General features: G+C 38.5%; 1 protein-coding gene across 2 annotated transcripts in view; it reads right to left on the minus strand.

Annotated features, from left to right (window-relative positions):
* The window catches only part of USP28 (ubiquitin specific peptidase 28), a 56,272-nt gene that overhangs the window by 18,173 nt on the left and 14,625 nt on the right, over positions 1–23,474 (minus strand). The window contains exons 4-17 of one of the 2 annotated variants that reach the window (XM_012659241.1): positions 23,269–23,355; positions 22,481–22,618; positions 21,432–21,505; positions 20,330–20,406; positions 18,653–18,801; positions 16,796–16,923; positions 13,827–13,922; positions 11,771–11,950; positions 8,780–8,988; positions 7,460–7,530; positions 6,042–6,270; positions 3,061–3,252; positions 2,259–2,398; positions 816–911 (exon numbers count right to left, since the gene is read on the minus strand). In XM_012659241.1, coding sequence (XP_012514695.1) covers positions 816–911; positions 2,259–2,398; positions 3,061–3,252; positions 6,042–6,270; positions 7,460–7,530; positions 8,780–8,988; positions 11,771–11,950; positions 13,827–13,922; positions 16,796–16,923; positions 18,653–18,801; positions 20,330–20,406; positions 21,432–21,505; positions 22,481–22,618; positions 23,269–23,355 — 1,866 coding nt within the window. The remainder of the gene's footprint in view (positions 1–815; positions 912–2,258; positions 2,399–3,060; positions 3,253–6,041; positions 6,271–7,459; positions 7,531–8,779; positions 8,989–11,770; positions 11,951–13,826; positions 13,923–16,795; positions 16,924–18,652; positions 18,802–20,329; positions 20,407–21,431; positions 21,506–22,480; positions 22,619–23,268; positions 23,356–23,474) is intronic. The other variant, XM_012659240.1, reaches the window with a different exon arrangement.

Below are 23,474 nucleotides of genomic sequence, written 5' to 3' on the forward strand. Positions count from 1 at the left end.
GAACTCCTGACCTTGAGCGATCCACCCGCCTCGGCCTCCCAGAGTGCTAGGATTACAGGCATGAGCCACTGCGCCCGGCCAATTTTTTTTTTTTTTTTTTTAAAGAGATGAAGTCTGGCTATGTTGCCTAAGCTGGTCGCCAACTCCTAGGCTCAAGTGATTCTCTCACCTCAGCCTCCCGAGTAACTACTTAAATACTTAGTTTTGATTGTTGTAAAAGGCATATTCTTGGGTCCCAATGACTTGAATTTTAAACATCCATACAAATGCAATTTTATTCAAGTATCTTAAATTTTATTGAAATACTTCAAAAGCATGGCCTATTTGCTTATATCATGGCCTCAAAATCACAAAGGCACAATCCACTCACAGTGTTAATAATAGATACCTCCCAACAACAACAAAAACCCCTCTAGGCTAGGTATATGGCACTGCCAACCAACGCTGGGTTAGTGCCAAAAGAAGAGGAGTGAACAGTATTATGGGACAGCTTGTTCATCAGTTGAACAGGCAAGGGAGTTTTATGTTTCATTTCAGTAAAAGACTTATTTCTTTTTTTTAAATAAAAAGATGTGGTCTTGCTCTGTCGCTCAGGAAGGAGTGCAGTGGCTATTCACAGGTGTGATCATAGCGCACTGCAGCCTAGAACTCCTGGCCTCAAGTCATCTTCCCGCCTCCGCCTCTTGAGGGGCTGGGACTACAGGTGTGTGCCACTAAGTTTAGCTTTAATCTCATTTTTTCCCATCTTATAGAATCACTGCCCCAATATTATGATACTTGTGTTACAAGGATTAGAATTTTAAAAACAGAGATACCTTAATAAGCCCTGCTTCAGACCCATCTCGGTCAAAGGTCTGACGGGCTTTAGCTATGGCCAGGATGACCCCTTGCATGGCAGGGCTCAGCATCACCTACCACAAGAGGACACAAAACAGAGAGAAAGAGGAGAGAAGAAGGTTCAAAAGAAGACTGTATGAAACCAAGCTGAAAAGAGGGCTGCAGGGAAGCACAGCAGTGTGCCCTGGGGCCAGCATCTAACGCAAGTCAAGCCTCTCACACCCATTCCTAAATGCATGCATGGCCTCTGTCCCTCCACATAATGTCAACACCTCACCCGAGACAAGCTATTCCTATACCATACGTTCTCTCGAATTTAGCAGGATGAAGAAAGATGCATGTCCAAAATTACCTCCAATAGGGCACTGCTGAAGAATGAAGTTAAATGGTAGCTCTCAGAGGGGAAGTGTCTGAGATTTTAGACAAATATTTTAGAATTGCTGCTAGGATGAACAGTACATTTAAAATAGTCTGGAAACTAGGGGCTATACAAGTATGACACTATAAAATGAAAACCTTTCCATGATTTAAAAAAAAAAATATGCCACAGGACAGAAGGGAAGTCTGAGAGACAGAATTCACTGTTTATGTGCAGTGCAACTGAAAATGAGGCAGACAATGAATAACTTGGGATTCTACAGCTTCTTCATAGAGCGTCAGAACTAAAAACCACAACATTAATCCACATTTGTTTTGTTCACTGGACAACTGAAAAATTTATATTTGGAGAAAAAATAATGTACTAATATCAAAAACAAAGATTCCCTACTTAAAATTAGAAGGCAATTTTTTGTTCGTAAATACCCAAAAAAGGAACTAAATGCTACCTCTCTGAGCCAGCTAGACTCTGCAGTGGCCCCCACAAGTACAAGCTTAGAGCAGTGCACAGCAGGAATATAACTACCTTTTAAGAATGGTAACTAAGGTCAAAACCAGATAGACCTTGTCAATTATCTGTTTCAATGAGAAAATATTAGCTATTCCCAGACACGTTAAAAAAATGTATGCATTCAGTCACTTGAGAAGGAAATGTAAGACTGACAACAAACAGCTAAATCCTGCACTCATCTCTGTACCTCCTCATCATATCCATTTGCATCAGATCTAACCAGAATCCTTCCCACACTGGGAATCTCGACTTCAGAGACCTCAGAATTAGGCTGGGCAGTAGACTCTGCATCGTTAGCCTTTTGGGGCTGTTCTGACTGCTCTGCAAGGTTTGTTTCCTGGGGCATGGGCTTCTTGGGTTCAGCTTCCTTAAGCTGTGGTAGCAGAATAGGAGAAGAGCAAGGAAAAACAGGAGAAATAAAGAGGGGTTGGTTAAATGCAGGAAAGACACAGAATAATAGAAATGTGAGAAAAATGGCAATGACTGCTGAAAGCCCAACCCTCCTGAACTTGGGTTTCTCAGTCATTCTCACCTCACTCAGTGCTGCTTCCACACCGCTCTTCTCGTAGGCACGGGCTGTGTTTGCAATAGCCTGGGCGGTCTGCTCCTTTACAATCACAGCATGCTCAGACGACAGGCAGCGAACCCCGTGAGAGGGGGCTACTGAAGATTCTGGTGAAGAACGGTACAAAGGTACTAGCATCTGATGATAAATAGTCTAGAAGACTGACAAAAGCAAGCTGGATGGATACACAATCCTTCTAACACAGCTTCTTAAAAAGCCTATGCAAATTTCTCCTAGAAACTAGTGACTACAAGAAATGGTAGTTACTTCAGAAAGAACCCATTGGTAATTTTATCAAATTTATTGTGCCCCCAACTTTGTCAGATTTCTTTATGCCAAGAAGGTTTCCTATAATAACCATCTGTTGTTAGGAACTTTGGAGAATAGTTTTCATAAAGTCTATCTATTAATCCTACCATAGCTCCTCCTACAGCCTGGTAAATAAGCAGAACTACATATACATTGAATGTACAGATAGCTAGTCTTTCTGATTATTACTTCTTATCAGAAATCACATTCTAAAGCCACAATTTACTCTATCAGGTTGTGCCTGCCATACCAACTATATCTGAAGACACAGGAAGTATGTGTGTGTGTGTGTGTGTGTGTGTGTGTGTGTGTGTGCGCGCGCGCGCACGCGCACGGGCACACACACACACATACGCTGCGAAGATCGGCATCAGTTTGTCAGCTGAAGCGTGCAGGGCTGGCTGGGGGACTGCAGCATGAATGTTACTAGATCGCTGGCATAAATGCCCTTCTCACATACCTTGTGACGTAGAGAAATCCTGGGAGGAAGAGTTGGTAGAAGATTCCATCTGAGGGATTTTGCAAGACTGCTCTTCTTCCCACTCCTCTACTTCCTGCTCAAACCGCCAGTTATCTTCCTGAATGTAATGCTTCAGTTCCACTGACAGGGATTCCACTTCTGACATTTGATCTGATTCGTTAGGGGCTGCCTCTAGGAAAGACAGAGTTAAATGGAGTACCATCCAGCAAAAGGTCACTAGGAACCAAAATGTCCTTTCTAGAAAACAAGAAAGCAGGACATTTCATCTTTTTTCCTATTCTTAACTAAAAATATATATACAAATAATCCATCAGAAATCCATTTGAATATCCCTTATCCAAAAAGCTTGGAATCAGAAGCGTTTTGGGTTTCATATTTTTTCAGACTTTGGAATATCATACTTACCAGCTGAGCATCCCAAATTCAAAATTCCAAAATCCAAACCTGAAATACTCCAATGAGCATTCCCTTTGAGCACAATGTCAACACTTACAAAGTTTTGGATTTTAAACATTTCGGATTTTGGATTTTCAGATTTGGGATGCTCAACCTGTACTGACAATATAAGGCCAACAGTGACAGCACATCAGTAAGAGTACCTGGCTTATTAGGTATGCACTCATTAAACATCTGTTAAATGAACAAATAAATGAATGAATGACACAGAGTTAAGCATTTGGAATGGTGGTCAATCACTGTCAACCACCAGATGTACCTAACATTTCTCGGAAATATAGAAAATTATTAGATCCAATGGAAATTTTCAAACTTGTTTTACCAATTTAACTGTTGCACCTATTATTGATAAGAATGGCCATTTCAAGAAGGTTAGAGATGAATTTCAATACATTTATACTGTCTCAAGTTTCACAAAATTAAGTGCTATCAGAAAGCAATTTGATACAAGGGTTACATGGTCAATAATATAATAACTGGCTTTAATGGCAAGGATATCAAGGACATACTAAATATCATTTCTAACCCTGTGACCAAAATGACAAAAAAATCTATAGCAGAACAACACATTCACTTACTGGTTGCCATTAACTAGCCTTTTCACTAAGCAAATGAGTTTCCACTTGCTTGTTTCTATAATATAAATGAACCATGCATGCAATAACAGGGCTCCTATATACTATCAACAGCTAGTACAATCATTTGGACTGTAACTCCCACATGCAGCCATTCATGCCTGCATACTATAAATATACAATTTTGAAGATCAGTGACTATTAAGTGGTCATTCTCTCCATTCCCTATCCCCCAATCACATTAGCATATCAGAAAGATAGTGTGCTGCCTGGACAAAATGCCTTACATGTTTTCTTACTTGTGCAATGCAGTAACACTTGAATACTAAAAGAAAAAGCCTTCTATTATCTGACATGTAAAATGCTGGTCATAAGACCTCTCACAGAAGATGCAAAAGGAAGACAGAATAATACAAATTGTAAACAGCACAGAATTTGGAGTCAGAACTGGATTCAAATCTTGGGCCTGCCATTTATGTACTGGCTGTATAATTATGGAACCTCTTGGAGCCTGTTATGCAGCTAGAAAATGAAGATAGTAATTTCTACCTAGCCTACCTCCCTTTTAGAGTTATTAGAGAAATAAAGTTTGAAACCATGCAGGAAGGAGTAAAGTACCAATATAAATGATAACTATGGGCCAAGCGTGGTGGCTCACGCCTGTAATCCTAGCTCTCTGGGAGGCCAAGGCGGGAGGATTGTTTGAGCTCAGGAGTTCGAAACCAGCCGGAGCAAGAGCGAGACCCCGTCTCTACTAAAAATAGAAAGAAATTAATCGGACAACTAAAAATATATAGAAAAAATAGCCGGGCATGGTGGCACATGCCTGTAGTCCCAGCTACTCGGGAGGCTGAGGCAGGAGGATCGCTTGAGCCCAGGAGTTTGAGGTTGCTGTAAGGATGACGCCATGGCACTCTAGTCTGGGCAACACAGTGAGACTCTGTCTCAAAAAAAATAAATAAATAAATGATAACTATTATTGCTCTTAGCATAAGTAGTAGTATTATGAGAAGTATGAAACTGTTCAGGCATATATACTTTTAAAATTTAGCTATTCTCCAATGGGTACAAAAATGTGTATACAATGATGTTACCAAAATAGGAAAAAACTAGAGACAATTAAAAATCTATCAAGGTTGAGCTAACGGCTCACACCTGTAATCTCAGCATTTTGGGAGGCTGAGGCAGGAGGATTGCTTGAGTCCAGGAGTTCAAGACCACTCCGGGCAACACAGCAAGACCCCCATCTCTACAAAAAATGTCAAAATTAGCCAGGTGTGGTACCATGTGCCTGTGGCCTCAGGTACTGGGGAGGCCGAGGCAGGAAGATTGCTTGAGCCCAGGAGTTCCAGGTTTCAGTGAGCTATGATGGCACCACCACACTCTAGCCTGGGCCACAGAGTGAGATCTTATCTCTTAAAAAAAAAAAAAAAAAAAGAGTCTATCAATGGGAGGCTGGTTAAATGAATAATATATATAAAAATATACATATTATATAATATATATATTCCATGTAATGAACTACTATGCAGTTATTAAAAAGAATAGGTTCTATTTATAAAGATCTCTAAATACTCAATAACAAAGGTATAGAATTGAATGAAAAAACATCCCATTTGGGGGAAAAAAGAAGGGAGAGATACAGATAAATAAAATCTAGCATATATATGTATAGAATATTTCTTGAAGACTACATAAGAAACCTAACAGTATATACTTGTTGAGGAGTAGGACCAGTGGTCAAGGATGCAAGAAGGAAAGCAAACTTGTTTTTCCTTTTTAATCCCTTTTATACTATTTATATTTTTTAAATGCATTATTACATAATAATTATATAGTTTACATTTCTTAAAAAGAAGTACAATACTGTTTCCTTCCCTGGGTAGAACAGATTTCCCCCATCTCTGGGTTCTGCTAAGGTATTTTTACCTGCATTGAAGTGGGGTAGTTTATCATTAATATATATCAGACAGTAGGCACTAACATTTCTCAGGCCCCCATAGGAATCTCTTTCAAGTTCTTCCCAGGAAGATTCAGTAACAGAGATGTCATTGTACTTGAGCCAGATTTGTCGGGGCTGATTATAGATATAGGCCCAGTAGTGTCCAGCATTTGCTTGTCCTTCATGAACAAGAACTGCATGCAAGCGATAAGGCACCTGCAAATCAGAAAGTAACATCTTCAGTCGGGTTAAGCAAAGTAATCTGATCGAGTTTAGGTTATTACAAAATGATGATTTATACATGTGTTTAACATGGGGTTCATATCACAACATCCTATTGATTCAAGATGAACTGACAAAACACAGCCTTGGAATCTATCAATTATGTCTCAGTTCCCAAATCTTTAAGACCAGACAGTTTTACTTAATGACCTCTCTGAAGACTCTTTCAACTTGAAACTCCCATGATTATAGATCTAAAGCCAAAGATAACCTAAACCCGTATCCTTCCAACTCAAAACTCAGTTCATCTAAAAGTAGAATCACTTGACCACTCACACTGAAAAAAATGTTTACCATATTTGGGACCCGAGAACAAGGTGAACAGCTATCTTGTTCTATGCCTGTTTCTCTGGGACCAAAATTTAAGTTAGCATATTTCATGCAGTCACATGCTCCTTGTATTTCTTGTGAGTCATCATCCACCTATCTGGAGTGAAGACTCTTTTCATTACATACGTGTTTGTTTCAACATTTGAAAAGCATGCTTTTTTCCAATATGGAAAAAATAGAGCAATGCTGAAGTGATAAGTAAGTGAAAGTTACAAAAGCCAGTCACAGAATCAAATTAAACTTACACTTACTATCAATACCTTGACCTGTTTTTACTGCTGGTGAAGATTTTTCAAATAACACAAAAGAGAACACGGAGAAACCCAAGATTTACCTGGTACGTTCCTATTATGCAATTGTGCCTCAATGCCTCTCTATGAACAGCATTCAACTCGTTCTGTCCATTCACACAGAAGCCACTGCGAGGCCCCTGAACGGAGGCTCTTTTCCCCTTAATGCCCGGAATGTTACTCTAAACAAAATTTATGTCCATGGTAAGAATTTCTGCCCTAACTCCCTTTTCGAGTTAGAAGTTATAGAAATAAAGCTTTCTGAAAGCAGGCTGTGAAAGGAAAGATCTCAAAGAATCATGGTACTTAGTGAAAGGACAGATAACTGGACCCTGGTTCAGTGTTCCCCACTGCACTATTTAAATTATCATTTTGTGAGTAATTTGTTTTTCTTTTTACATCCCCTCCAATTTGATAATTGTGAGTAATTTTTATTATTATTTTCTTTTTGTATCTACCAGTAGCACATGCTTTGACTATTTTTCCATCAATTTCCATTCTACCTGACGAAGGAGAGGGTCACAGTACATCTGCTCAATAGTCTGGGTAGTGCTTGCAATACAATTCTTTAAATCTGTTAAAAAAAAAAAAAAGACAACACTTCTTTACAATGATCTTATTCCATATCACAGAGGCTGCGTCAACTAAGCAAAGAGTATTGCTTATCTATGCCCAGGGTTCTAATGATTTTAACTTCCCTCTATGAAACAAGAAGTAGAGCTAGTGCTTTAAGTTCTGAAGGCTTTTGGTTTGATATTATTACATTAAGGTTTTAAAAAATTGTCTTTTATAATTGGCACTAAAATTTATTAAAGAGGAAAAACTGTCTCTATTTAGGAAGAGAGCTTAATGGGTCACTTGCATATAAAATACATGTCCCAGAGAAAAGATCTGAAATGAGGAGACATAATAAAGGGTCGGGGTAAATTTCTCTGAATAAAAACTTGAGAGAACTTGGAATTTTATTTGTCTTTTTGCTCCCTAGATAAAAGCCGAAGGGAAGGGGAGAAAGGATAGTCTGAGCAATATGGCAACGAGGCCAAAGGACTTTTAAGAATAGGATGCTGAATAATTCGATTTTACATTGCATCATTCTCCACCTCATTCGCCTTCAGTAAAGTATGCTTCATGCAGAAAAGACAGGTAGAAATCCAGGAAAGCCAAATTCTTAAGTTTGGGTCAACTGAAGCCAAAGTTCAGATAAACTACTACAGAAATGACATCAGCACACCGCAGAAAAATCCCAACAACGGTAATCGTAAGTGCCTAAGCTTCTAGGAATTCCCAGAAATTTTGAGGAGGGAATCTAGGAGGGATCTTCTACAGCTGTATAATGGGAGTATGAACTAAGCTTACAGGGCACTAAAAGAGCAAAAAAAGGCTGGGCACAGTGGCTCATACTTGTAATCCCAGCACTTTGGGAGGCCAAGGAGGGAGAATTGCTTGAGGTAAGGAGTTTGAGACCAGCCTGAGCAAGAGTGAGACACCGTCTCTATAAAAAATAGAAAAATCAGCCAGGCATGGTGGCACACGCCTATAGCCCCAGCTACTCGGGAAGCTGAGGCAGGAGGATAGCTTGAGCCCAGGAGTTTGAGGTTGCTGTGAGCTAGGCTGACGCCACTGCACTCCAGCCCAGGCAACAATGCGAGAGCATGTCTCAGGAAAAAAAAAAAAAAATGCAAATGGAGTCACAATGTCCACGCCAAAATTAAACAGTGTGTGCAGCAATGGCAGGAAGTATACCCAAGGTGCCTTAGTCCCAAATATTCAAATAAACAGAAAAGGTAAAGAGTAACTATCTGACAAGTTTTAAAAGAGTCAACCTTGTATATCTTGTTCAATCTCACTCCTCCACCTCTGAAGACAGGTCTTAACAAAGTTTATCTCCTCGTCCGTGACTTTTCGAGGAGCTGGGTGTGTAGGCATTTTTTCCATGGAAGACCGGGAAGATACAAGTGGCTTAGACTTGTGTGGAGAATCTTCAGAAGAAAAGCTGCTTTCAACATCCTGAGAAGAGCTTTCTGTGCTTCCACTGTAGGAAGACAAAAGTCATGTTCATATGATAATTTCCAAAAGATACCTTGGCCTAAATTAACGTGCCTTGGAAAGCAAGCTGCTATATGGAAAAGTACAGCTATTCTTCAGTGAGTATTAATTCTGCAAAATTATTGAGCCAAACTTCTTTATATGCATCAGCTCATTTAAGACAACTTGTTTATCAGACAGATACTATTATTATCCCTATGTTACCAATTATGAACCTAAGGTTTAAAGAAATTAAGCAACGTGCCCAAGTTCACCCAGCCAGCAGGTGATACAAAGGGACTTAAACCCAGATCTGCCTGAGTCTTCAGTTCGTGCTGTCTAATCAGTGATTATAATGCTTTCTCATGAAGAGGGGAAGAGAAGGAAGATGGAAAAGAGAAGGCTGGGACTGGAACAATCAAGGAATCAAGTTCCCAAGATGCAACTGAATAAAGTGAGACTATCCAGGAACAAGATACACAAAAGCAAGAAAAATGAAGCATCAGCTGAACATTCAACTCAAAGGGGTGTGCACCAGGTGGCACCTTGGGAGAGTTCAGAGAGCAGGGCTTCAAGTCAGACAATCCCAGCACTACCATTCCTGAGCTAAATAGCCAAGGAAAAGGGATTATTAGCCTCTGCTAAGTAATCTAATACCTCATTTACAAAATGTAAATATTAACTTCTTTACATCATTGCTGTAAACTAACAGAATAAAGTACGTAAAGCAAATGTTAATTTACCTACGAATTCTGTGGTCCCCAACACCCGGGCTGGCCACAGCTGGTTAGGAACGTAGCTGCACATCACCTGGGACATGACCTGAGCTCCTCCTCCTCCCACCCCACCCCATCCGCGGAAAAACTGTCTTCCATGAAACCAGTCCTTGGTGCCAGAAAGGCTGGGGACTGCTGTACTAATCAACTATTGTCAGAGTAAAACCACACATACACAAACCAGCAAGAATATAAAATAAGCTTCTAATTGTACTTAGGTTTCCATTTCACATCAAAATTGAAGAACATAAATTTCCTTTAGCTTTGACTTAAAAGAAATCCTCCCCACTCCATGCACAAAATAATGGAGGAATCTCTTTTCCCCAAGGAACTGTACGTATGGAAAAATAAACCCAATAAGTAAAAGAACAGATACCTCTTTTTTTTTTTTTTTTTTTTTGAGCTAGAGTCTCACTCTGTCACCCTGGCTGAGTGCAGTGGTGTCATTGTAGCTCACTGCAATTTCAAACTGCTGGGCTCAAACAATTCTCCTACCTCACCTTCCCAAGTAGAAGTGCCACAGTGCCTGGCTGATTTTTCTATTTTTAGTAGAGACGGAGTCTTGCTCTAGCTCAGGCTGGTCTCGAACTCCTGACCTTGAGTGATCCTCCTGCCTTGGCCTCCCAGAGTGCTAGGATTACAGGTGTGAGCCACCATTCCCGGCCAAGAACAGATACCTCAATCTCAAGAAGATATCACACGCACATGTCCCTGTAACTTTAAAATCTAATAATATCTAGCAGTATTATCTAATTGATTAAAAAGCCTGCCCAACCACTTTTAAAAAGTTAAAACCGTTTATATTCCACAAAACACATGAAAACATTCTATTTTTAAAAAAAATTAGGCCGGGCACGGTGGCTCACGCCTGTAATCCTAGCACTCTGGGAGGCCGAGGCGGGTGGATCGCTCAAGGTCAGGAGTTTGAGACCAGCCTGAGCAAGAGTGAGACCCCGTCTCTACTAAAAATAGAAAGAAATGATCTGGACAACTAAATATATATACATAGGAAAAATTAGCCAGGCATGGTGGCGCATGCCTGTAGTCCCAGCTACTCGGGAGGCTGAGGCAGGAGGATCGCTTGAGCCCAGGAGTTTGAGGTTGCTGTGAGCTAGGCTGAAGCCACGGCACTCACTCTAGCCTGGGCAACAAAGCGAGACTCTGTCTCAAAAGAAAAAAAAAAAAAATTAAAAAACATATGTAGAGTATAAAGAGTGAGAAAATTTCCCACCGCTATCCCCAGACTCATGTCATCCCCTAGAGATAACAATCTTAACATTTCGTATGTTCTGTCCAGATAAGCATTTCTAAACACATATGGATGAATAAATGTTAATATGTGTATGGGGAAGTCTTAGGGAGACGGCTGGATTTTTTAGCATAAAAGTCTAATTCTTTTAATGAGTATTAGTGTTTTTATTTGCCAGGACACACATATCAAACGTGATGCTAGCCAACCCCTGCGGCTCCTTTACGCCATATTGTGCGTGGCTGAGCTGGAATAGAACCAGAAGGCTCATGTGACTTGGCCTCCCTCTGTCTTCACTGGACAAGCCCCTCTGGTTTGTCCTCTTTCAATGACTAGTCAGTTCTTTTCCATGTTTTAATTTTCTATTCATGGATAAGTCTCTTCTCTTAATGTTTACTTAGTCATGCGTACTTTACAGCAGATGGGAGCATGAGATGTTCTGGAAGAGCAGGGCTTGAGGTTTCCTCTGAGAAAGGCCTTCAGTGGCAGCTAGCGTGTAGCTCAAAACAAGGTAGCCCAGGTGGAGCATGAACACTTTCGAGAAGCTGCTGAAATGATCTCAATCATCCTGTGGGCAATAGGAGTGCACTGATGGGAATTATGGACACTCTCACCCAGGTGACAACTGGCAAAATCCTTCAAGACAAAGAGCTCACAGCTCCTGAGCTCTTGTGGGTGAGTAAAAAGCAGGTAAAAAGATGGCATATAGTTTAAATTAAACCAGAAAAACAATACGCACCATTTAAAAAATTTGTTTTTATTACCTTTCCTCGGATGTCAGGTCAGAAACTGGGCAGTGCACTGAAGAAAGTGGTACTGTCATGCAAGTGTCACTTTCAGGTGGACAGCTCTCTGAGGCAGGTTTCGTACTAGCAAATTCAATAACATATTTCAACATGTCCGGGAGTGGGAACCGAGCTGGGCCCGAGCCGTACTTCACATACCTAGGAGGCAAAGACAGTGGTACTCTACCACCCAAGTCCCTCTTGTATTTTAGGATTTGCTAACAAAAGATCTGTTCATCATACGGAGTCAACAGAAAGGCTTAATCCTAAACGCTATACTCAAACAACCTATAGGGTAAAAATCCTCTAACTACAAAAGCAAAAAATGCCAACAATCTAAAGTTTTATATCCAGTAGGAAGCATTTCAAATGGGTTCCTAATCAAAGTCACGACAGTTATGTTTTCTCTTGATGTCATCTCACATTTAGGCTCTGGTCATAAATTGTTCCTTAAAGGAAAATAGATGTATTACTAGTACCCAATTCTGGTGAACTAGTACATAAAGGTTACTTCTTTGGTGTCCTTTAGATCAACTACTTTATAATAGAGAAATGAGAGCAAGAAAGCTGGAAATGGGAAATAGGTGTTGCTAAGGCCAGAGTTTAAGAAAATTGGCAAATCTTTCTTCTAAAGGGTCTGAAGTACCCTATTATTCATATACTCAATCAATGGCACAGGCCAGGCATAAATTATTGAAGATTTCTTTGAGATGAGTAAATAATAAATATCTTCAAGTATGTGACCAAAATAATATCTTCTTTCTTTCTTTGTTTTAGAGATGAAGGATCTCTGTATTGCTCAAGCTTACATATTTTCCCAGGAATATATACATAAAAAGGTATGTGTGGCCTTTAAAAAAAACAAAAACAAAAAAGCCAAAATTATATAAAATTTTAAAAGTCATTTATTTTAAAACAAAAGTAATATCATACTAAGAAAAATGCTCCTATACTCTATTTTGCAATCTAAATAATTCAGAATGCCTTGCTGGCTACTGGTAAATTGAGTATTTTTGAGCTATAAAACAACAGGTATGTTTGGTTCTATAAAAATAATTTAAAATTTCCAGGCTTACAAAGTATCAGTAGAACCTTTAAAGTAAAATAATGCCACACAACCTTTAAAGTAAAATAATGCCATCACTTCCAGGATAGTATTTGATGATTTAATCTTCAGTTTAAGTCCCTATTAAGACAAATGGATGACTGGTCACATTACTCCTAGGTAAGGTCTTCCTGAGACAGAGGGAAGCTGAAGTTGTGGTGGTTGGGGTAGGGTGCAGGGTCCAACTCGGGTCTGGTATGAAAATGCTGCCCCTCAGGGAAATTAATGACCTAGCCAGGACATGGGTGGAGGTGGGGTTGTGGTAGGAGGGAAATTGGTAAATAAATAAAAGGAGGAAGAGCCATTGACAATGTATGGGATTTCCTTCTTAAATGCTTAAATCAGTGCAATCTAGACTAGAAAGAAATTACGTTGACTGCCCCTAAGGAAATTGTAGGGTGACTCCACAGAAATAGTCAGTGTAAAACAATCAAGAAAAGCAAAGATTCCTTTGTAACAGAAAGGATTTTGTATGTATTGGAAAAATTAACACTTTTAATCAATTAGCCTTGTTCTAGATAGAATAGCATTATTTTTTACCTTTCCTGGACACTTCAAAAACTGCTTTTCCAAGACAAGTGAACTGGAGCATTGTGACAATTGTCCCTCTCTTGTTTGTGAAAAAGACAGCAAGGGGAGTAGAATACGTAAAAAGCTATAAAATCAGAACTTGGGTGCTCCTCGGTACACTGCCAGTAACTAACAAGGTGACTTTGGGTCACTAAGTCCCCTAGGACTACTATTTACCCATGGATAATATTATCTGATCTTAAAGACTGTTTCATACTCAGAAATGATTTTTTTTAGCTATAATACAAACTACCCTAGTTAATACTGAAACTGAATTAATTTTTAAATATAAACAAATGATCTGATTTTAACATTCTACTATCTTTTACACTGCTAAGCACAAAGGTATCCACAACTTACCGTTCAAGTTTTTGCTGCAGAACTTTTATTTCCTCCTTTAACTTTCGAATACATTCTCTCTTATTTCGAATAAGCTCCTTGCTCCTATACATGTACCTAAGCAAATGATAATGCCACAAACAGAATTTATATTTAAAAACATTAATGATTCAAAATTTCAGCAAGCTAGGGATACAAGGGAAGTTCCTCAATCAGACAAAGGGCATTTATAAAAAATGCACAGCTAGTAACACACCTAATAGTAAAAGACTGATACATTGGCCCTAAGATCAGAAACAAAGCAAGGATTTCCATTTCTATTAAATGTTTTACTGAAGGCACAGCCAATGCAATAAGGTAAGAAAATGAAATGAAAAGCATACAAGATAGTAAAGGAAGAAGTAAGGCTGCATTTTGGTTGAGAACGATATGATTGCCTATGTAAAAAAATCTCCAGAAATCTATAAAAACACATCAGAGCTAATAAGTCAGCTTATTAAGGTCAAAGAATACAAAGTCAACTTTTAAAAAAAAAGCCAGTTGTATTTCTATATACTTGCAAAGAACAAATGGAAAGTGAAATTTTTAAAAAGTCATTTATAACAACAAAAGCATAAGTTATAAATTTAATGAAATGTGTAAGACGTGTACACTAAAAATTAAAAAACATTGTTGAAATTAATGAAGACTTAAATAAATAGAGCTAAACAAGTTTCACCAATTGAAGAATTCAATATTATTAAGATGTCAATTCTGCCCAAATTCATCTATAGGTTCAACACAATCCCAATCAAAATCCCAATAGCCATGTGGTAAAAAATGACAAGCTGATAAAATTTACACAGAAAATGCAAAGCACTAGAATAACCAAAACAATTTTTTTTTTTTTTGAGACATAGTCTCACTCTATTGCCTGGGCTAGAGTGCAGTGGTGTCATCATAGCTCACTACAACATCAAACTCCTGGGCTCAAGTGATCCTCCTGCCTCAGCCTCCTGAGTAGCTGGAACTACAGCTGATTGCCACCACACATGACTAATTTTTCCATTTTTTGTTGAGCCGAGGTCTTGATCTTGCTCAGGCTGGTCTTGAACACTTGGGGTCAAGCGATCCTCCTGCCTCGGCCTCCCAGAGTGCTAGGATTATAGGCATGAGCCACCATGCCTGGCCAAAGCAAAATCATTTTGAAAAAGAATAAAGTTAAAGGAGTCATACTATCTGATGTCAAGATTTACAATAAAGCCTCAGTAATAAAGACAATGTGGCACTGGCATAAGATTAGCTAACAGACAGAATAGAAACTCCAGAAACAGATCCACAAATATACATTCAATTAATTTTTGACAAAAGTGCCAAGGTAACTCAACAGGGGAAAGGAGAATCTTTCCAACAAATGGTGCTGGAACAACTGGACATTCACATGCCTTCCTCCTTCTCCTAGAAAACCCCTTATCTCATACTATATATAAACTTTAAATGAGCTACAGATCTAATATAAGTGCTAAAACTAATAAGTTTCTAGAAAAAAAACCATAAGAAAATCTTTGACACAGACTTTGGGTTAGCAAAAATTTCTTTGTGTTCTTTAGAACACAAAATGTACAAATTATAAAAGAGAAACTGATATACTAAACTTCAACAAACCTACAAACTTCTGCTCTTCTAAAGACACTGGTAAGAAAACAGAACAGACAAGCACAGACAGAAATGTTTGGATTTGTATCTAAACTACATAAAGAGCTCTTACAACTCAGCGTTAAAAACAACCAATCCAATTAAAGAGTGGACAAAAGATTTGAACAGATATTTCACCAAAGAAAATACACAAATGACCATTAGTTAAGCACATGAAAAGATGTTCAACATTATCAGTTATCAGGAAAATATAAATCAAAAGAAAAGTAAGAAATTCCTACACACCCATTAGGATGGCTAAAATTAAAAAGACGTAATTTCAAGCATTGGCAAGGATGTAGAGCGAATGGAGCTCTCATACACAGCTGTGGGAATGAAAAATTACATATATTCACTTTAGAAAACAGTTCCTAAATTTCTTATAACATTAAACATATACTTTCATACAACCCAGCAATTCCACTCCTAGGTATTCTACCCAAGAGAACTAAAAAAACTACACCAAGTCTTCTATGTAAATGTTCATGGCAGTTGCATTCATAACAGCCTAAAACTGGATAGGTCTGAAATATACACCAACTGGTAAATGGAAAAAATATTGTGGTACATATGTACGATAGACTACTACTCAACAATAAAAAGGAACAAACTACTGATACATGCAAAAACATGAGTCAATCCCAAAAACATTACTCTAAGGGAAAGAACATAGTCACAACAGGATACATACTAAATATTAATGTCACTAATATGACATTCTAAAAATGTCAAAATTATAGGGTCAGAAAACAAGTAAGTGGTTGCCAGGGCCTGGCAGGTGGGAGAAAGAGACTGACTGCAAAGGGGCAAAGAAAACCTTTTGGGCGATGGAAATGTTCCATATCTCGACTGTGATGGCGGTTACTTGACTGTACATTTGTCAAAACTCATTAGTTACAAATGGTGATCTTTTTGGGTAAACTACACTTCAGTAAGCCAGACTTTAAAAAGGGTAAAATTCTATAATGTACGCCTATCTAGGACTCCCCGAGCCCCTCACCATCCCAAGGAATACAGATAGTATTCAGATTAGAAAGAAATACACTGTGTGTGTACTGTACCTACTACTGTTCCCAGAGCAGCAGGGCTTTCACCTAAAGCCTTGCTATTCAAATTGTTGTCCAGAGATTAGAAGCATCATTAGCATCATCCTGGGAGTATCTAGAAATGCAAACTCTTGGGCTCCAACCTGTATCCACTGAATTCAAATTTGCATATTATCGAGACTTCCCGGTGATTCCTATGCACAATATACTTACTGCATGCTCATTTCTACTGTTGCAATGCATCAGGAAGAAAATCAACCAAGAACTCACCTGTCCATATAAATAATCTGAGGAAATTCCAGCTTATTGTGAATTTTCTCTGGCTGCCCAAGGGACTGATTGAACTCAAATCTTGAGAGTTCAAAGGTCAACACTGGAGGTAGCTTTGTAAACCAACGCTATTGTCAGGAGCAACAATGTGGGAGCAAGAAAAATTAATTTTAGGAAATAACAATAGTCAGATTTAAAATATCCCTCATCGAACTTCATTCTTTTGGTATGGAACCTATCCTATATTCAAATCAAACTCATGGAAGAACATTTTTTATCCCAAATACTAAAGAAAATGAACACTTAGGATCACACTCTCTTAGAGGACTCAGTATTCAAAACCTGAAGGAACAGCTGGCCTAACCAAACAATGAGAAATTATCATCACATAACTAATCACATAATTATCAGCACATAACTAAGGAGACAACATTCTCCACAGAACAGCCAAAAAAGACTAATATGTGTACTTATATTATGTACTCTTTACACTCTATTAACCATAATCCCCTTTATGTCTAAAAAGGAACCTTGAAATAGGCTCATGATTTTATAATTTCTCAAGTTTCTGACAAAAATCCCTGAATTCCAAGAATTTACAGATGCCTCGTGATGAAGCCAGTCAAATCAACCTACAATGTAATATGACCTTGACTTCAAAAAAGAAAATCACAGGCTTATTAAAAAAAAGATTTCAACAGTCATTGATTGTAGATGAAGAAAAGCTAAACCAGGAAAGGCATTTCTGTTCAATTCACCTGTACACCAGAGGTTCCCATGAAGGGCTTTTTTAAATGTTCCCTTACCAAAGGTGCCAACAGTGTTTTCTTCAGACACCCCATCGGCACAACAAGGTGAATTCAGATAGCCTGTATGACTACATCAGGACTAACTCTAAATGAGCACGATGATTTTGTTTTTGTTTTATTTTTATAAAGAGTTCCCATCCTTGAATATAGGTCTCCAGAAGTCCAAGTAGCTAGTGAACATTCCCTCTCTCATAAGAGAATGCATTAGGTCTGCATGGATGGTATAGATGATATGCTTCCCATTAGGAATTAGCTCTTGCCTTGAAAAGCCAGAGAAACAGTAGCTCTCTCTGAGTTCCAACACTGCTCTACAGATAATACACTTCCACAAGGCTCATATTAGGCTCCCTATTTTAATTCAAGAAAGCTCTACTTTCTCCTATAAAAATTACTCAGTTGGACTCTTAGAAAAGCCACAATTTTGTCTCAAAATGTACGATGAAAGGAGAACAATCCAAACTGTGTAGTGTTAACAATTAAGCTATAAATGCTACTCCCTAATTCTTAACCCAACTGGAATTTTGAGATATTAATTACCCTTGCTCTCCCTCTAACTTCCCCCTTCTTTCCAACCAACAAAAAGTAAATAAACAAATGAATGAAAATTAAATTTAAAAAATGTTAAAAGCAAAGGCAGAATTGACAATTGAGAATGGCAAATACTATGACAGGGAAAATATTCTAAATGGCATACCATAGGAGTTAATCACTGTACTTTTACCCTCCGAAAATATGGAGGCAGTGGGTTCTCCCTACTCAGGTACAGGTAGGCTTCAACAGAAAGAGAGAAACTTAATCATACTTAAAACATCAGAAGCAGCATACAACCTTTACATGATTGACTCAAATTCATAATCTTAGTAAAGGGTTTATTTATCAAAGTACTAAAACTCACTGACTCACACCAACTGATGAGAGACTTAAGACAAATTCAAGTTCTTTTTTCAGTGTAAAGTTACTTAATATGTGATGGGAAATGAATCTGCCTAAAAGCTCAGTCCTTAACTGGTTTTGTCATTGGCACAGCCAATAAAAGTACGTGTCTTACCTCTTGTCCATACTTCACCGAATGATCGGAGGGAAGAAGCTCAATGTCACCCTCTACCATGGCCCCTTCCAAACATTCGTCTAAGTTGTGATAACCATTTACCTGAAGAGGATACTGGCCAAAGGTCTCGTTGTTACAGAAGGGCTTTCCTAGGCAAAGAGAGAGACTGATTTTTAAAGACATCACTACAACCATCTAAAAGCCTATTTTCTGGCACTACAGAGAAAATAATCTTCTTAAATTCAGCAGCTTCCTGAGAACTGGTTAGAAATGCACTTAAGCCTATATGGCAACCTCTAATGAGCCAGTGGACCCAAGCATTGACTGTCAACAACCGCTAATACTGCAAAAAGATTGTCAGACATTATGAGCCTCCTGATCAAAGACCTTCCCACCACCTGTGACTTGGTTTTGCCAAAAAGAAAAAAAGAAAAAGCCTTACCTGAATCTAGTCAAATTTCTAGTTCCAACTACCAATTTACAAGAAGAGGAGTAGAGGGGAATATGCTTAAATATGTATTGTGGGAGTGCAAGCAAAAAAATTTCAGACTGTGGGAAATATTAATACCATAGAACAAAAACCCAGTTTCTCCAAAAAATACATTTCAAGGAAAGAAGGATGGAGGAGTCTCTACAGATATCCAAGAGACTTAAAAGATGTATCAACTAGTCATAAATGAATCACATTTGGATCCTTACTAAAACAAACTGTAAAAATAAATTCTCTCTTTTTAAAATTATGTAAGCAAATTGGAAATTTGAACACTGATTAGATATTTTCAAATGCTATTTTTTGGAGTGGTAGCAGTACTGAGTTGTGTTTTACAAAGAATATCAGAGGGTTACCAGTAGATAGGGGTGAGGCAGGGAATTACTGACTGTGGACTAATGGTTGCTGGGTTCACAAGTTTTATTTTTTTGTTTTTGAGACAGGGTCTTACTCTGTCACTCAGGCTAGAGGGCAGTGGCATCATCATAACTCACTGCAACCTCAAACTACTGGGCTCAAGCCATGCTCCTGCCTCAGCCTACCAAATAGCTGGGACTATAGGCGTGCGCCACCACGCCCAGCTAATTTTTCTATTTTTTGTAGAGACAGGGTCTAGCTCTTGCTCAGGATGGTCTCCAACTCCTGAGCTCAAGCAATCCTCCCATCTTGATCTCCCAGAGTACTAGGATTATAGGTGTGAGCCACCGCACCCAGCCAATGGGGGTTTTTATATTGCTTTTTTTGTATGTGGTCAAAATTCTCCATAGTTAAAAAAAAGAATGTGTCCAGTATGCAGCTTAGATAAATCTCTAGAGTAGACAAGCATTTCTGGCAGTCTAACTCAATAAAACCTTTTGAGATTAGATATTACATCAGAAACAACAACACAGAGAAAACTGAGTGACATTACTATGTGCCTGACATTAATGTCAGATGTGGGCTATGTATATATTATACAATTTTATATGACAACTAAAAGATCATGTACATTTCACAGATGAAGAGACTGAGGATCCTAGGGCTCACACAGCTTGTCCACGGTTAAACAAATACTAAGAGGCAAAACCAAAATTCAGACGTGGGCTCGTCTGACTCTCAAGCTATTCATTATACTGCTTCCTAAAAGGGACACAGTAATAAAGAGATGGTCACAGGTCTCGAATTAACATTCAGAGCAGAGAATTTACCTTCACGAACCCCTTCGGTCAGGAAAGTACCATAGAACAGCTGCACCATTGGATTTTCAGATTTGTTCCTGGGATTGCTGCTTTTAAGAAAGGGAGACAATTCTGGATCATCTGGATAAGACATACACTACACAAAATCAAAGTATCATCCAAAAGCAATAATAGTGCATTTTCATCAACTCCCAAAGAGCCAGGTATGGTTTAAAGCAGATTAGTTGAGTTCAAACATTTGGTGAACAAGTATATGCCTGGCATTGGGCTAAACTCTCTGAAGACACAAAGACAATAAGGCATGATCCCCGGAGCTTAAAGTCTAATAGTCTAAAAGTCCTTCAGATAGGAGTCACGCATGCAGACAAGCACATGTATTTGCATGCATTCAATATATACATCTATATCCAACAACAGACGTATATAGGGTGTAGAAATAGTATAGAGGTAAGAATGGACTCTCTTGTGCAGTTTTACAAATAAATACGAAAAAGTTTTCTCAGTGGCACAAAAGAAATGAAAATAGTTATTTTTTTACTAGCCCATCTTAAATTATTATTAAGTTAGCTGCTATCTACAAAGCCATTTGATGATATATTTAATATAATTCTTCTACCTAGAATTAAAACTATTTAGAAAACAAACTTCTCAGCATCTGTATTAGGCAAAGCATATATGTATTCTTTGCCCTAAATTTCACTTTTATTAGTGACTGAAATGATTAAACCCTATTCTGGATACATTCTAAGTAGACTTCAAAAGTGGTCTTAGATTCAATTTAATGTATCTATATTATACCACCATGTTCACATCTAGGGTTGATTTGATTGTTTAAAAAAACATTTTACAGCACATGGTATGCCTTCAACAAAGTTAACAGTTATGGCCCTTTTAATTAAAAAGTTGCAGGTTAAGGTGATCAGCTACGTCCTCAGAGAGGGAATCCAAAGGCAATGGGGATACACAATGAGGAATAACTTGGTGGTTACCCCATAAGGTTTGGTAAAAAGCAGCAATTTCTGCTTGAGAAGACTTAACTTTCCCCCATGTCATAATTCTCACTGGCCCGCTGTGAGTCGGAAGGATGTACAAACAAACCCTCAACACTCACTTAACATTAACAGCTAGCTGGAATGCGTCTTCTAGCCAATCCAGGAGCTTGTGTGTGAATTCACTCACATCTTGCTATAAGAGAGGCACAAATTGCATAAGAGTTAGAACCAACACTATACTTAGGGAAATGAAAATTTGCCCTTATCCCACCAATGAAATAGGATTTGACTATGAAAGTTATTTCTTTTTTAGGGCCAAATATGAAGACACTGGAACACTGGAATCCAGCTAGTAGAGAAAAAATAGAAGGTGCATTAGGCAACCTCTGACTAAGTTGTGGCTAGAAGGAAATTGGAACTCTACCACTTCCAGCTACATCTATTTGTGACAGAGAAAGAAAAACAAACAAACAAAATCTTCCAATTAAGCCTTTTGAAAAAAAGGCCCAAAAAACAGACTGTAGTTTTCTAGAATATGAGATCTGAATAGAGAAAGAAAACTTTTATGAAATGTTTTGAGAATTTTGTAGAACTATAGGTCCTTTAGATAGAGAAAAAGATTTTTAAATTTATATAAGTAAGAAGCTGATATAATAGTGACTGCTTTCTAATAGGAGGTAGAGAAAGGAAAGTATTGAAGTCTAGAACAGAAAGATTGCTCAGAAAAGCTGCTGAACTCGGGTTTAATTTTAAAAACAGTATTTCCATCTGGGCCATCCCAAGACAAAGGTGCAGACAAAGAACTACTTTTCTTGGTGACACTTTGCTATGGCTCATTGAGATATTTTCCAGTCTCCTTCCTCCTACTGCAACAGCCCCTGTAAAAGTCTACTATCCTTTGCACTATTTCTTCTTCTCTTTAGAACTGCCAGTCCCAGTGCAACACACACACTCTCTCTCTTATGAACGCACGGGCTCCCTCTCTCACCACCTGTTCTGCAGGCAAAATAAAAGGCAAAAACAGGCACTGTCCACAGTCCTGCTGAGTCACGTTCACCCCTTGTTACACAGCTGAAACAAAGCACTGTCACAGTCATGTTAATAAGGCATGACTTCAAACTCTACAGAGTTGGGAGAAAACAAGAGAAGAACGAAGTTTCTTTTATACCTGCTGTTCCTCAGATGACCGGAATGCTCCCTTTAACAGATCCAGGGCTGCTGAAGGGTCCACAAATTTTCGATTTGATCCCATCATGAGAGCAAACAAATACTGAAGCTCTTGCATAAACATGATATTTCTCTTGTCCTATAGAAAGCATAGCACTCACTCTTACTTGGAAAATCAGAACGTTTAAAGGGAAAAACCGTCAGTAATTACACCTTAATTTATATATATCTAGGTCTATGTCAGAGACTGGTCTCAAACTATGTTGTAGGGACTCTGATAAGGAATGTAGAGGGTTACTCTAAACTGCAGAATAACTATGTAGGAGCCACAGAGATAATATTGATGGAAAAACAGAAATGTCCACTTTCTGAAACTGCTGCCTGTGCTCCAGTGAGGAAGACGCACTGCGCACCAAGGTGATACCCTGGGAAGGGTTAGATCCTGGGAGGAGGCCATGTCCTTTAACAAAAACAGACTCAAACCTCTTCTAAGAAGATCCAGGCCTCTGGCCCTCTTCTGCCTGACTTGGCCAAGCAGCTAAGGAAGAGTGAAGGACACCACAAACAGAAACAGGTATTCAGACTCTCCCCACCTGCACTTTCTTGGAAGTATTTTTCTAATTTTGCAAACCCTTATTTCTTGTCACAAAGGAAAAAGAGCCATATACAATTGAAAAGAAAAAAGAGCACAAGCCAAAGAGTATCACAGTTATCAGCTTTAGTCAAAAATTTAGAAGTCTTTGGGATACAAGGAACCAACACTGAAGAAATTCCTCAACACCAACTTACCGTGTGACTTCGACAATTTTCAAGGACATTTTGTGGCAGACTGTAGCTGAGAACAAGTCTTCGAAATTCAGGCAACTGAAAGAGGGACTGAAAAGAAAGAAAGAAATGGATTCATAGCCTTTCTTTCAAAATAACTGCACTTAAAAAAAAAATTTCTTTCACTTTAAATATTTTCTTTCGGGCCGGGCGTGGTGGCTCATGCCTGT

This window comes from Propithecus coquereli, unplaced genomic scaffold, assembly GCF_000956105.1.
Source record: "Propithecus coquereli isolate 6110/MARCELLA unplaced genomic scaffold, Pcoq_1.0 Scaffold6, whole genome shotgun sequence".
In the NCBI taxonomy this organism is placed as follows: Eukaryota; Metazoa; Chordata; class Mammalia; order Primates; family Indriidae; genus Propithecus; species Propithecus coquereli.